This window comes from Mytilus californianus, unplaced genomic scaffold, assembly GCF_021869535.1.
Source record: "Mytilus californianus isolate M0D057914Y unplaced genomic scaffold, xbMytCali1.0.p SCAF_34, whole genome shotgun sequence".
In the NCBI taxonomy this organism is placed as follows: domain Eukaryota; kingdom Metazoa; phylum Mollusca; class Bivalvia; order Mytilida; family Mytilidae; genus Mytilus; species Mytilus californianus.
The window spans coordinates 1,114,113-1,128,773 of record NW_026262684.1 but is presented as its reverse complement, the minus strand read 5'-3'; the positions used below and the strand labels follow the sequence as shown (position 1 = coordinate 1,128,773).

Here is a 14,661-nt window from a genome sequence, read left to right as displayed (position 1 = left end):
ATTTGCAGTGTCCAGGTTTAAATTTTGCTTTTTCAAGTAAATGTAGTAAAATTCATTAGAAAATAAATTCTAAGGGTTTAAGGAAAGATCTATACAAATTCCATACAGCTTGATTATAAGGATTTTCTTTCATCACCAAAGCAATGGTTTAAATGAAAATATGCCTGAAGTTTTACACATAACATGTGAAAACATATGGGTTTCAACCATATTCAATTCTTTTTTTTTTGTCATTTGACAAAATATTTTCATTTCTATTACAGTTATTTACCTTTGATTGTAAGCTATGTTCCTAAAATTGTAGAGGTCAGACAATTTAAAACATAACAAGGGAAAACATATATGGGTTTCAGCAAAATTTAACTCTTTTTTTTCTTTTGACAAAATATTTGCATTTTATATTGCGGTTATTTCCCTTTGACTGTTAGCTAACGTACAACATTAAATTAAGCAGGGTTGGCAAAAACCCAGGTTTTATGAGTATTGCCCAGTCCAGTAGGAAATACTGGGAAAACCTGGGTTTTACTGGGTTTTACCAGGTTTTACTGGGTTTTACCAGGTAATACTGGGCAATACTGGGTAATATAAAATACTGGCCTGAATTTTAAGGAAGATTCAGTGATCAAACACAAATGCAATACATTTAAGATATTTATAAACATATTTTGATTTATAAATAAGTTTACTTGTTTGAGAGTCTTATAATACAAGCGTATACACTTGAGAAAGTATTATTCTAGTAACTCTGAGACAAGTGTACATGAAGACACATTAGACAAATATTAATGGAAAAAGCCTTTCTCAATAATTCTCCTAAAAATCTATTAAATCATCCTTCTATCTAGATTGGTCAAACTGTTAACATAAAGCAAAAGAATTCATTTTTTTCAAATACATATATATAACTAATATAAAGAATTAACAATTACATGTAAGAAAAATTACTTTTAAATAATTTATATGTACATCACTAATTAATAAGTAATTATTCAGATTAGAACACAGATATGTTTATATAACAATAATCAGCCTTTTCATTTCTATGAGTGTTAATGACAGGACCCTGTAGGGTGTTTATTTAACAATATGATTGCATAGCAATTTAAATTTACAATTCACTTAAACACTGGGACCTGGGTTTTCCCGGGCGGGTAATACTTTGCCAACCCTGAACATATAATTTCACAGATCAGATAATTTTATTAACATAACATTTGAAAACAAGAGTTTCAACAATTTTTTGTTGTAGTCATTTGACATTTTTTTTCATTTTTTATTGTAGTTATTTCCCTTTGACTGTAAGCTATGTCAAGCCAACATTGAGAAACTGAAACTATCAACTTAATCACTATTCCTGAAACCAGGGCTAAAGCTTCTTACCTAAGACTGTAGCCCAATGTAGAGGTGTTCTAAACATATTATCTAAAGCTGATATATTACTGTTTACAACAGAAATCTGAAATATAGTTTTCAAATCATTTCATTAGGTTATTATTTTCTTATGGGAATTATTATTTCAAGGCTATTTAGATTTTGTTATATGCTTTTGTCATTTTTGTACTGATACAAGTATAAAAAATTAAAACATCTTATATTACAAAACAGTTCTCTAAATGTGTGAGATATTACAGTTTGTTTTGACAATACATTTATTTTATAATCTAAACTGTTTGATTAATGTACAAAAGTTACCGATCTTTTTTACACACAGGGATGTCTTTTTTTTCCCTCTCTGCTGTGGTATTTGCATAAATGTATATGCCATTTGAATTACCCATTATGGAGAAGTTTGAATTCAACTGTTTTTGTTAACATCTTGATAGTAAAGATATAATGTTTAAAATAATCACCTCTCTACATAATTCAGTGTAACTAAACAGATAAATCATGCCTAGGAGGAATATTTTAAAAAAAATCTAAATTTTGAGAAGAAATTTCACCTTCTCTCTACTCGTATTTCATGCAAATATTCCTCATGGAGATGATATATCTCTTCAATATACTTAATGCCTAAATATATCTACGCTTAACCAGTCATAGTAATTTTGCATGTACATTCAAAGACTCTTAGATTACTTTTTCTAAACCAATCTTTTCAATAGATAGGCAGTCTTAAAAGATGAATACAGTTAATTGTTCAATAAAAATGAGCCTGATACAAAGGCTGACTACAGACTTACTAGCACTTTTACAATAGATTCATTTCCATCAGCCACTGCTAAATGTAAGGCCGTTCTCCCTTCATAATCTGGCCAGTTTATAACAGTTGGTGTCGTTTCCTAAAAATATAGAAAAAATTGTAAATTTATGTTGGGAATGCATCTACTATGATAGCTACATGCAAGATATTTTCTATTTGTACTTTATGCGATGAGAAAAGAATCAAATATTAAAATTTTTTAAATTGTAAGTCTAAGCATGACTTTCATCCAAATGGTCCAAAAAGAAAAAGATGAAATGATAAAATAGTCTACAGATTATTTCGTAGACCCAAAAGATTGAGCAACATCAACTCCTCCAAAAACGGGAGGATGATCTAGTTGATCCATAAGGTCAGCTGCTTCTGCTCCACTTATTGAAACCTGTTATGCTACTCATGATAAAATGCTGTGACATTTGCGACAAGGTGTTAAAGCATCAAACAATGGCAGACATTTTCAAATTTATCAACAATCAGTACTTTAAAGCTCATTAATGTTAAAATTTTGAAAACCTTTACTTTTTGTTGTAAAGTACCTTTGTTCACACATTATAATTATATAAGTTTCATAAATTGCGAGAGAAACAATGGTTAGCACTGTTTTTCTATTTGCTCACTTTTTCATGCAAAAATCTACTGAAAAACTTTGCATTTTTGTTTATAGGTATCAAAATTTGTGGTGATCATTTACTTACCCCACAAATCAAAGAACTTTTAACAGTTATATACCAACCATTTATATATAATTAAAGGAAGGGTCTAGGATCTTATCACAAGCAAAAAACTGTAAGTCGTGCAATTGCAAAAATAATACTTTTACACATTTTCAACAGCAATATGGAAGTCGAATTATTTTCTTTAAATTTGCATGATAAAAAAAATGTGAAGTTATAGAGTATTGTAAGCATTCAAAAATATCCAACGTATGGCAGAGAAAAATATTAAAATAAATGGAGAATGTGTCCATGGGACACAGATGATGCCCCCACTGCATATAACGTTACAAATGGCCATAACTGGAGAACGATTCGAAATTGATCTGTGTTTTGTGGTAATAAGCATTGTCTATAAGTTTCAAAACATTTGGTTGAGGCAAACTAAAGTTAAAGAACGGAAACCAATTTTGGGACGTAAGGATGGGTAACACTTAATATCCTCCGGTGATGGGTGGGGCATAAAAAAAAATCAGGATTTCCAAAAATAAATACCATTTTATCCTTCTTTCAGATAATGGACTATGATTCTAATGTTTTATCTTACCAAACACTTACCAATATAAGTCTGACACAACTAGGAGCTTCTGGATCCATACAGCTAGCTGCCCAATGTAAAGGAGTTTTACCTTCGATATCAGGTATACCTATGTTTGAATCCTGAAACAAAGAAATATATCAAAAGTTAAGGAACAAAGTTTTAAGATTTTAACTAACAAGCAATTTTAGATTGACACTTGTACCAATGTTGAGCAAAGGAAAAAATAATAAGGCAGACAAGATTTGCTTAACCTCATCAATAAGCCTTATCAGTGGTTGTTGTTGTTGGTTGCTATCTTTTTTTTTTGTAAATTAATCAGGCTGTTTCTTTTGCGCTGGTAATAATGCTGAAGTGCGATGGATTACATAAACTATATTTTCAATGTTTCCATGTTCACAAGTCGATGTAGAAGTCAATATGTTTGTAAAAAGCAGCTTTTAAGGTTTTTAAGTAAATTGTCTAAAAGTATGTAGCAAAATCAAATAGGATAATCACTTCTTTAGTATGAAGCTGTAACTAAGACATAGTAAATATTATGAACTATATTCTTGTACTTCAATTGTTGCAAATACTGATTAAAGAGATATACGTAGGTATAGATGAACTTTCATATTAGCACTGCAGGGTACTCTCAGATGATATTCAAACAGTATATATAAAAAAGAAGATGTGGTATGATTGCCAATGAGACAACTCTCCACAAGAGACCAGATGACACAGAAATTAACAACTATAGGTCACCGTACGACCTTCAACAATGAGCAAAGCCCATACTGCACAGTCAGCTGGTTATCAATAATCCTTATTTGTTTGGTAAACAGGCATATTCCAGAATGAGTTCTTTTAACAATTTTTTCTATTTCAACCATACACAAACATATCATCTGAAATGCTGTAAGCGTTTTATGGACAATAAATTAATGAATGCAAATGTATAAATTAACTTATTAAAAAATCAGTTTCTCATAATGATAGCACATCTGCAGATTTTAAACTAGCAACCACATGTTATATAGACCATCACATTTTAGCAAAGACCATTGCACTGCAGCGTGATCATTGCACTATGGTGTCCCCATCACACATGAATTTCCATGAAATACTCAACACTCAGTTCCAGTAATTTCTTCATTGCAAAAATTCATCAATTACAAGTGCCTGTGCGATGTTGTTTACCAGTATGTAAATCTAGTCAGTTTTGCTACACTATCTACTGTTTTGAAGTGTAACTTTAACAATCCTCTCCCATCTTACCTGCTTAATTAAAAGTTTTGCATGTTCAACATTGCCATAAGAAGCTGCCCAGTGTAAAGCTGTCCTCTGAAAGGAAATATAAAGAACATTATATTCAAACACATTTTTCAAAATGTATAGTTTTTTTTGTTTTTTTTGTTTTTTAAATCTATCTTTTATTTGTTTTTTGTAGTCAGGATCAAAATGTATAGTTAACTAATTATGCTTTGTACATTTAATATTAATGAAATTCATATTTATCTCTTATGTAATTTCATGAATTTACACCTGAAATACTTCATATCCATCTCCTATAATTTTTTTCTTTAATTTAATTTCATAAGAAAAATTATTGTGTTTCAAGTAAAATGTGCAGTTTATAATTACTCTGTACACCAGTACACTGAATATTGCTCTTCCATCCAATTACAATCTTTATACAAAGCATGGTTCTAACTGGTAAATTTTTTTATCATCACACTCACAAGTTTTAAACATTTCTACTTAAAAAAGACAAAATTTTCAAATAAGCTTTATCGGAGGCCAAGATTAAGAAAAAAAAAGAGTAAACATTACAAGTTTCATGTATATGTCAGGTGGTTAATTTTCTCGTTTGAATTGTTTTACATTTGCGATTTCGGGGCCTTTTATAGTTGACTATGCGGTATGGGGTTTGCTCATTGTTGAAGGCCGTATGGTGACCTATAGTTGTAAACTTCTAAACTTCTATGTCATTTGGTCTAAGTTGTTTCATTGGCAATTATACCACATCTTTTTTGTGATTAAAGTCAGCCTATTTTTAGATCTATATCCTTGTTGATATTAACCTGCACATCTAGCAAAGAATTTTGCTAAATCCAGTACTAGGCTAATCTTAAGCTTACAGTGATGTGAATGTTTGCACAATGTTAACAGCATCACTGCATGTATTTTAAGATGAAAAACAGCAATAAAAGTGCTCTTCCCATGCTATGTTTTTTTCCACGTATATGTCGTAAATTAATACAATTTATTCTTGATTTTTGTCAAGAATTAGAACATTGTATTCTTCCCTTCTACTCCTTACAAACGATCTGTTTTATCAACAGAGTTGAAAATCTACCATACTATTTTGGGTCTTTTGGTCATACTTTTTTCTTGTCCTGATCATCAATTTCCCCTGGGGACAGTTGCCGTAGTAACAAATTCATGCATTTTGTAGATTTATGTCGTGTACACAGATGGAGAACTGTTTGACCTTCATTATCTTTCTGTTTGATGTCAGCCCCCTTGGACAATAATAACTTCAGCAATCGATTATTGCCCTGTAATAAAAAAAACAAACATTATTTAATATGTGATAAGGCCAAAAATAAAATTTAAATTGTTTGATGTTGCCTAGTACCTACCCACCTAAAAAGCAGCCTACACAAAATATTTTATGGCATAAATCGGTTCAATTTCTTTTTAGATGATTTTTCCTGCTCTAAGGTTGTTTTCTTGTCTAAAACATGTGACTAATGTTGTAAGCCAAAAACAAAAAAACTTACCTACCTACTTTACCCAACCCTACAAGGCATGGGTAGGCAACATCAAACAAAGAATTTTTAAGGGTGGCATAGGTCGACTATTGCTTATTAAAGAACTGTTAGAACCTGCAAATAATTCAAAAGTAACACACAACATGAATCATTAAAAAGACAAGGATGTAACTATTTGTTCGTTTGTGTTTAACGCCACTTTCAGCAACATTTGCTACATCAAGGAGGCATGTTTTTATTGGTAGAGGAGGCAAAAAGACCCTCGTCAGGATAATTGTCAGTTCTTGTCAATTAAGATCGGTTAGAACTCTAAACCTCAAACTGACAGGCTAGAGATTCATGTAAATAAACTTCTAAGACTACTTGGCCACCAAGGATGTAAAAACAAAAGTAAAATAAACTTCCTCATATTTCAATAATGTAAACAAACTCCTTTTCATCCGTGATTTAAAAACAATTTCACAAAAAGCCTTTAAACAATTTAGTGTGCTATATAAGGTATAAAGGCAAGTATATCACACAAAGAAGAAGAGACAGATCTCCAACTAACACATTTTATCATACCCTTACCTACATGTATGTGCAATATGTATTATTTGATGAAGCAGTCCAAACACATTCTTGTCTGGTACTTACTTTATGAGCTGCCCAATGTAGTGCTGTTCTACCTCCTTTGTCAGATCTATTAACCTGGGTCCCTGCTCGCAATAACAGCTCAGCACAATCCAGTCTATCAGCCAACACACAGAACATGAGAGGAGTCCGCCCAAACTGATCACCTGTATCTAATTCCTGAGTACTTGCTAAAATGGAACAAATAATCCAAAATACTATTCTCAACATTTAAATAGCAAAGTAGGCCAAAAATTGATGTTGATTGTAGATTATGTTTGGGAATATGGCAGGAAAATCTCTAAAACCTTGAGAAAAACAAAACAAAAGAGAGTCACTGTTACCATATCAAGGATAGACAGAGGTACAATAGTAGTATTAGCAAAATACTTGATGTTTAAAATTGAGCTAAATTCATATACAAGGATCCTACTGATAGAGATAAAATAAAATGCTTCGCTGGGGCGCAGCTTGATACGACCGCAGAGGTCGAACCCTGAACAGTTGGGGCAAGTATGGACACAACATTCAAGCTTGATACAGCTCTGAATTTGGATTGTTATTAAATATTTGACACAGCATAGGTTTCTGACACAGAAAGAATGTGGTCTAAGAACTTGAATTTTTTTAATTTACCTATTATGGTCCAATGTCCAAAATCAAAATACATGGTTAGATTCAGCATATCAAAGAACCCCATATATTCAATTTTTGTTAAAATCAAACAAAGTTTAATTTTGGACCCCAACTTGGACAAACTTGAAAACTGGGCCCATAATCAAAAATCTAAACACATGTTTAGATTCAGCATATCAAAGAACCCCAAGAATTCAATTTTTGCATAAATCAAACTAAGTTTAATTTTGGACCCTTTGGACCTTAATGTAGACCAATTTAAAAAACGGGACTTGAAATTAAAAATCTAAATACACGGTTAGATTTGGAATATCAAAGAACCCCAATAATTCAATTTTGATGAAATCAAACAAAGTTTAATTTTGGACCCTTTTGACCTCAATATGAACCAATTTGATAGCGGGGCCCACAAATAAAAAATCTAAATTCATGGTTATATTCAGCATATCAAAGAACCCCATATATTCAATTTTTGTTGAAATCAAAACAAAGTTTAATTTTGGACCCCAACTTGGACCAACTTGAAAACTGGGCCCATAATCAAAAATCTAAACACATGTTTAGATTAAGCATATCAAAGAACCCCAAGAATTCAATTTTTGTTAAAATCAAACTGAGTTTAATTTTGGACCCTTTGGACCTCAATGAAGACCAATTTAAAAAACGGGACCCAAATTAAAAATCTAAAAACACGGTTAGATTTGGCATATCAAAGAACCCCAATAATTCAATTTTTGATGAAATCAAACAAAGTTTAATTTTGGACCCTTTTGACCTCAATATGAACCAATTTGATAGCGGGGCCCACAAATAAAAAATCTAAATACATGGTTAGATTCAGCATATCAAAGAACCTCATATATTCAATTTTTGTTGAAATCAAACAAAGTTTAATTTTGGACCCCAATTTGGACCAACTTGAAAACTGGGCCCATAATCAAAAATCTAAATACATGGTTAGATTCAGCATATCAAAGAACCTCATATATTCAATTTTTGTTGAAATCAAACAAAGTTTAATTTTGGACCCCAATTTGGACCAACTTGAAAACTGGGCCCATAATCAAAAATCTAAATACATGTTTAGATTCAGCATATCAAAGAACCCCAAGAATTCAATTCTTGTTAAAATCTAACTAAGTTTAATTTTGGACCCTTTGGACCTTAATGTAGACAAATTTAAAAAACAGGACCAAAAATTAAAAATCTAAATACACGGTTAGATTTGGAATATCAAAGAACCCCAATACTTCAATTTTAGATGAAATCAAACAAAGTTTAATTTTGGACCCTTTTGACCTCAATATGAACCAATTTGATAACGGGGTCCACAAATAAAAAATCCAAATACATGGTTAGATTCAGCATATCAAAGAACCCCACATATTCAATTTTTGTTGAAATCAAACAAAGTTTAATTTTGGACCCCAATTTGGACCAACTTGAAAACTGGGCCAAAAAATCAAAAATCTAAATACATGTTTAGATTCAGCATATCAAAGAACCTCATATATTCAATTTTTGCTAAAATCAAACAAAGTTTAATTTTGGACCCTTTGGACCTTAATGTAGACCAATTTGAAAACTGGACCCAAAATTAAAAATTTAAATACACTGTTAGATTCGGCATAACAAATAAATAAATGTGATCAAAGATTTTACAAATCTAATGCGCCATACTGTGCAATTAAAGATTACTTCTTGAAATTTTTCAATATTTGAAATTTGAAAAAAAAATAATATTTGAAGAATAATTCTTTTTAATTTCTGAAATCTGAAATGAGAAAAAATTGACCCCCCACAATTTCTTTTTATCCCCCCCCTTTTTTCCCCAAAAAAATTCTTTCCCTCAAGATATGGTCATAATCTCAATTCAAATTTCCAATGGAGTTGGCAACCATAATTACCCATTAAAATTTACCATAGTGCTAACTTAATCTATTTTATAATAGAATTAAAAATATACTGTCAAATCTTTCATATGGATTTTTTTGTAAAAAAAAAAGATGCAACATTTGCAGATATTTTTACTGGTCTTCCTTTATAGATATGCATTTCTTTAAACATAATTTAAAAGCAGTGTAAGGGAAGTAACCAAAACGTTGTATTTTGATTACCTCCCTTACACTGTTTTAAATTATCTTTATTGTTCATTAACCATTAATTTATACATAATTTAAAAGCAGTGTAAGGGAGATAATCTCAATGATGTATTTGATTTATCTCCCTTACACTGCTTTAAATTATGTTTTTACAAAAGTATTTGTCCATTAACCAGGACAACCTTGTTTTTCCCCCTTTTTTGCCCCTAATTCCTTAACGGTTTGAGCCATAACCCCCCAAAGCAAATCCTAACCATCCCTTTGTGGTATGGAAACTTGTAGTATAATTTCAGAGAGATCCATACACCATTCCACAGTCATTGTCTGGAAACTAGAAAATGCTTATTTTTGGCCCCTTTTTGGCCCCTAATTCCTTAACTGTTGGTACCATAACCCCCAAAATCAATCCCAACCTTCCTTTTGTGGTATTTAACCTTATGGTCAAATTTCAAAAAGATCCATTCACTTAAACTAAAGTTAGAGTGCGAAAACCAGTATGTCTTCGGACGACGACGACGCCGGACGACGCCAACGTCATACCAATATACGACCACAAAATTTTTTTGCGGTCGTATAAAAAGTTAGTGAGTTGAAATCTGTAAAACACAAGCTTAGCCCTGCCATGCTTTAATGAGAATTTCACAATTCATGATTATAAATATTAATCTTTGGTTCTTAATGCCTAATTTCCTAATAGGGCTTTGGTGTTGATAGCAGGTCCTTGTAAGTTGATAGTCTGTTCATTTTATACATAACTTTTCTTCATAGGGTGATACAAAGTTAAGTTTAAGCATATTCTTTTGTTCAAAATTACAGGATAAATGGATCATACACACATTTTCCAACTTAGTAACGTTTCTTTCCTATTGTTGAAGACTATATGTTGAGCTTTAAATGTTTCTTGATTGTTTTCTATCTTCCGTTTCTGTCTCATTGACATATACCCCCACATCTCCTTTTATCCATAAGACAACTTAAATGACCTACAGACTATTTGTTTGGCAAGTAAGGCTTTATCTCCATTAACAGCAGCCACATGCATCTGTGTGACTCCTTCCAACTCCTGCTCAATCTCGGCAACGTTATCCATCCCGCCATTCTCCATCTAGGAATGAAAATTAAAAAACAACTTAAAATTGTATAAGATGATAAGGGATGGTTTAGAAATAAATGAAAGGTGTTCTAAATGCAGTTGTTATTCCACCCCATCATGCATACAATTTTTTTAAATTTAAAGAATATTTTCTATAATGGTTTTGGCTATCTTTTTAAAATGATCACCACAAATTAATTTTCCGAAAGAAGTACCTTCAACCCACTCCCCCTCTTTTCTTTCCTGTGACACCTCTAATAGGTTTAATCATGCATACTAAGTTATTTTCTGTTCATCATGTTCATTGTAAAATCCTTCATTTGTACTTTTGTTTATGATAATTTGGATCTCATTTCTAAAGTCAGGGGCGGATCCAGAATTTTGGAAAGGGGGGGGGGCATAGTATTAAAGTTCGGCGAGTGGAGCGAGGCAAAAAATTTTTTGGACCTTTTTTTGGCTAAAAACATAAAATAAGTGTAAAATGCAATTTATAGTTAAAGTGTAGGGGTTGGACATTTTTGGTGCCGTATTCTCTCTATTAATTGTCTATTATAAAATGATTGGATGGATCCAAAGCTATGTACTAATAAATATATTTGATGTGGGATTTGTCAGTAAAAAATGGACATGGAAAATTCTCGTTTGTTGTATGGTTAGCATAACCTCACAGATTTCTTTTTGTAAACAAGATATACGGATATTCAATGAAATTTACAATACGACCGACATGAAGAAAGACAAACAAGCAATTTTTATCCAAATGTTTGGTTGAAATGTTTCAACCAACAAGGGAAGTGAGGGGTTCCAAATCAACCAAAGGCTACGAATGAGTCGGAAATGACAATGAAGTTGTGAATGACGGTCGACACATGGAGACATATAGGCCACACCCAGCAGGCAGGTTGCAGTCGGGCCTTGAAAAAAGTATTCAGTATATCAGTTCGGCGAAACAGACATTCTGGTCAGATATGGGATTCACATGCAACCCCCCCAAAAAAAAATTACGCCCGTTTTTTATTCATCATGTTCATTTAATGCTAAATAATTTTGTTGAGAATATTTTTTTCTAATAGCAAAAAAGTGGACAAGATTATTGTTTTCAATACAGATACGGCCAGAATTTTTGTTTAAGGCAAACATCAGGGTCAGAATTTTTTCTCTAAAATATCTCAGACTGCCCCCTCAAATCAAATGGTGCGTACCTTAGACTTTAAATCTATATCTAGAGCTTACTGACTGGGGATCACTATTCAACAATGCTATTAATGGGTTGGGGCGTGTGGGGTTAATCATGTTTTTGTAGGTAAATAATATTGCTGTGGAACTTTTTTTTTCATGAGAGTGTAATAGAGTATTACTTTCTGTTGGGTGGAATTGTGAAATAGAAGTCAATACGTTCTTGCTCAATACTTTGTAGCTTTGAAGGCTTCATGCTTGTCATCCTCAGCCTAAGCAATGTGTTACTGTAATTTGAATTTCAAAATGACTGAGTGACGTTTTTTTCGACGTACTGGTCAACTCCACCGTAGCGAATCACATGACTTTGACATAATCAATAATATATTACAGTAAATACGAGCGAAAAACATCTTTATAAGTAAAGAATTGTCGCATAAAAATTAAATACACGGGAAATGGCAAAGTTCGCGAAGTCTAGTCTGATTAATCATTTTACAAAAAAAAAAAAAAAAAAAAGTGCAAGCAAAGGGGGGGCGTACGCCCACTACGCCCCCCTCTGGATCCGCCACTGAAAGTGTAACCAACTAACCATACTTAACACAAACTGCACAAAACGCTACACCCTGACACCTATGATTTGTGCTAAAATTGACCAGATAAATAGATACTGAACATTTGATATGACTTATATATATTCTGGCAACAACAAATCTAGCTCTGATCAACTGTCTTACAGGAAATACTTGATCAGCTGTAGATAATGTTGAAATAATTGATATCAGACATGTCAGACTCAATATCAATATCATTGCACAGGGACCTAATATAATCATGATAACATAAATAAGGTCCAAGTAGTGCATACTACATTTTTAATATCATATGTTCTATAAATAATAATTCTAAAAGTAAAAGCTAAAGATGATATCATATGATAGTTATCAAATGGAAGGATGGTGTCTTTATATTGACTGATGTTTGCTTAAAGTCGTGTCAGCAGGGAAAGGCCAGATTTCACCAAGTCAGTTCAACCAACATGACCAAGTGGAATTGGTGTAGCACAAGCTGAATCAAAAATAAATCACAATTTTCAGAAACATACCATCGTGTATGTGTTATCTCTACAATATTAATGGATACCTTTTTTCTCTTCCTTGCATAAAAACATCAATATTTCACAGCCATGACAGCCTGACAGGGAAATGATTTTAGCCAAGAAAATATCTTTGATAATATTTGCTCCATGACTATCGATTGTAGAGAATATTTAATAAGTTACATTAGTTCAAAAGAAAATATTGAATACATTCATGCTTATATATTGATCTCATCCGTCTTAAACATATACATGAAATATATGAGCGTCAAATAAATAATATACACTGTAACAAAATTAATATACATATATATGCATGATATATTTATATTTAAAATTTTACATAGTTAAAAGACAATGGCACACGCCAGTAAGGCTCTAACAACTGAACGTTGGCCAAAACTTCCATTACGTAACCAAATATTGACTATTTTTTGCATTTACACAAAACAGGAATTACTGATTGTCAAGAGATATAGGTGTCAAAGTACGTTTAAAGATTGCCAATTATAATAAGACGTATGTGTATTGTCGTATTTAATATCTCTATATCTTCCTTCATCAGATCATTGTCAGCGAGGTTTTGTCAAATTCAAGATTTAAAATTAAGATAATAATCATGGTGTCTTTTAATTTATACAACCCACCTTAAACTTAAGACCTAACATGACGAAAAAAGCATGAACAAGTTGTATTTCAATATCGTAGTTTATATTATACATGTTATATGTATATATAGAATTGTGTAACATGTAGATGTAACTTTGTAAGGACCATTGTCCTAAGTGCCTCAGAAATTTAATTTTGGAAGATTTTTCAAACTTTTCTTCTGAAGAGTCTGTTTATGAAATGTCGTTGAATATTTTATCTAAGTTACACAACAGTTTTTCATCGTCATTCATACAATGTTAACAAAACTCCGTCTTGCTTTTATTTGTTTTTGAACATTCAAAGATCATTAACCAAAGGTCTACATATTAATGATCTTTTGGCTTGATTTTAAAAAAAATTTTAATCCTAAAGTTTGGAGGATGGTGAAAGGTTATTTTGCATGCATCATGCTAAGCAGTTTATGGAATGTGTTTTTCACAGAAAGACTGTTCTTCAGTGGTTGCAACCATGAAAAACATCCCTAACTTTTTATCATACTTAAAGCGGCTCTCATAGTTTTGACCTTTTTACCACATATGTGCATGTGTAAAATAATCTTATAAAAGATTATTCAATTATATGTAAGTCTAAAATCTTGGCCTATCAATAATCATTACAAGACTGATCCTTTATTTTCATATTTACCTGTGTCTTTATGCCCCCCCTCCCATTCACTTATTTAATCTTATCTAATATTTACCTGTGTCACCCCGGGGCCCTCTGCCCCCATCACCGATGTCATCTCATTTCCTGTAACCTATAAAAACAAATAAATCTTATTATTCATCTTGAAGTTAAAAATGTTCTCTGAAACAATTAATATTTACTTTTCTACCATAATAATATAACATGTTTTTTTCTCTTTACTGTTTCTTATACAGGGATCATCCCTTAATAGGGGAAAAGTTCAGTTCTCACAAAACAATTCTAACATTGACTTTACTTGGCTCATGTATTTGTATGTATCAAGGAATTTAGTGTTCGTCTCTTTTAAATTCATACACATGATACACACTTTAACTAGGCTCTAGCAGTTTATATGCTCAATAAAATCATGAAAATGGTATAGACAGAGAATTGCAAAT

The 14,661-nt window shown here is 31.9% G+C and overlaps 1 protein-coding gene across 1 annotated transcript in view; it reads right to left on the bottom strand.

The window, feature by feature from the left end:
* The window catches only part of LOC127736586 (inversin-like), a 45,051-nt gene that overhangs the window by 18,500 nt on the left and 11,890 nt on the right, over positions 1 to 14,661 (bottom strand). The window contains exons 2-9 of the mRNA XM_052247151.1: positions 14,277 to 14,333; positions 10,545 to 10,662; positions 6,844 to 7,010; positions 5,818 to 5,991; positions 4,709 to 4,774; positions 3,472 to 3,573; positions 2,181 to 2,279; positions 1,381 to 1,456 (exon numbers count right to left, since the gene is read on the bottom strand). Coding sequence (XP_052103111.1) covers positions 1,381 to 1,456; positions 2,181 to 2,279; positions 3,472 to 3,573; positions 4,709 to 4,774; positions 5,818 to 5,991; positions 6,844 to 7,010; positions 10,545 to 10,662; positions 14,277 to 14,333 — 859 coding nt within the window. The remainder of the gene's footprint in view (positions 1 to 1,380; positions 1,457 to 2,180; positions 2,280 to 3,471; positions 3,574 to 4,708; positions 4,775 to 5,817; positions 5,992 to 6,843; positions 7,011 to 10,544; positions 10,663 to 14,276; positions 14,334 to 14,661) is intronic.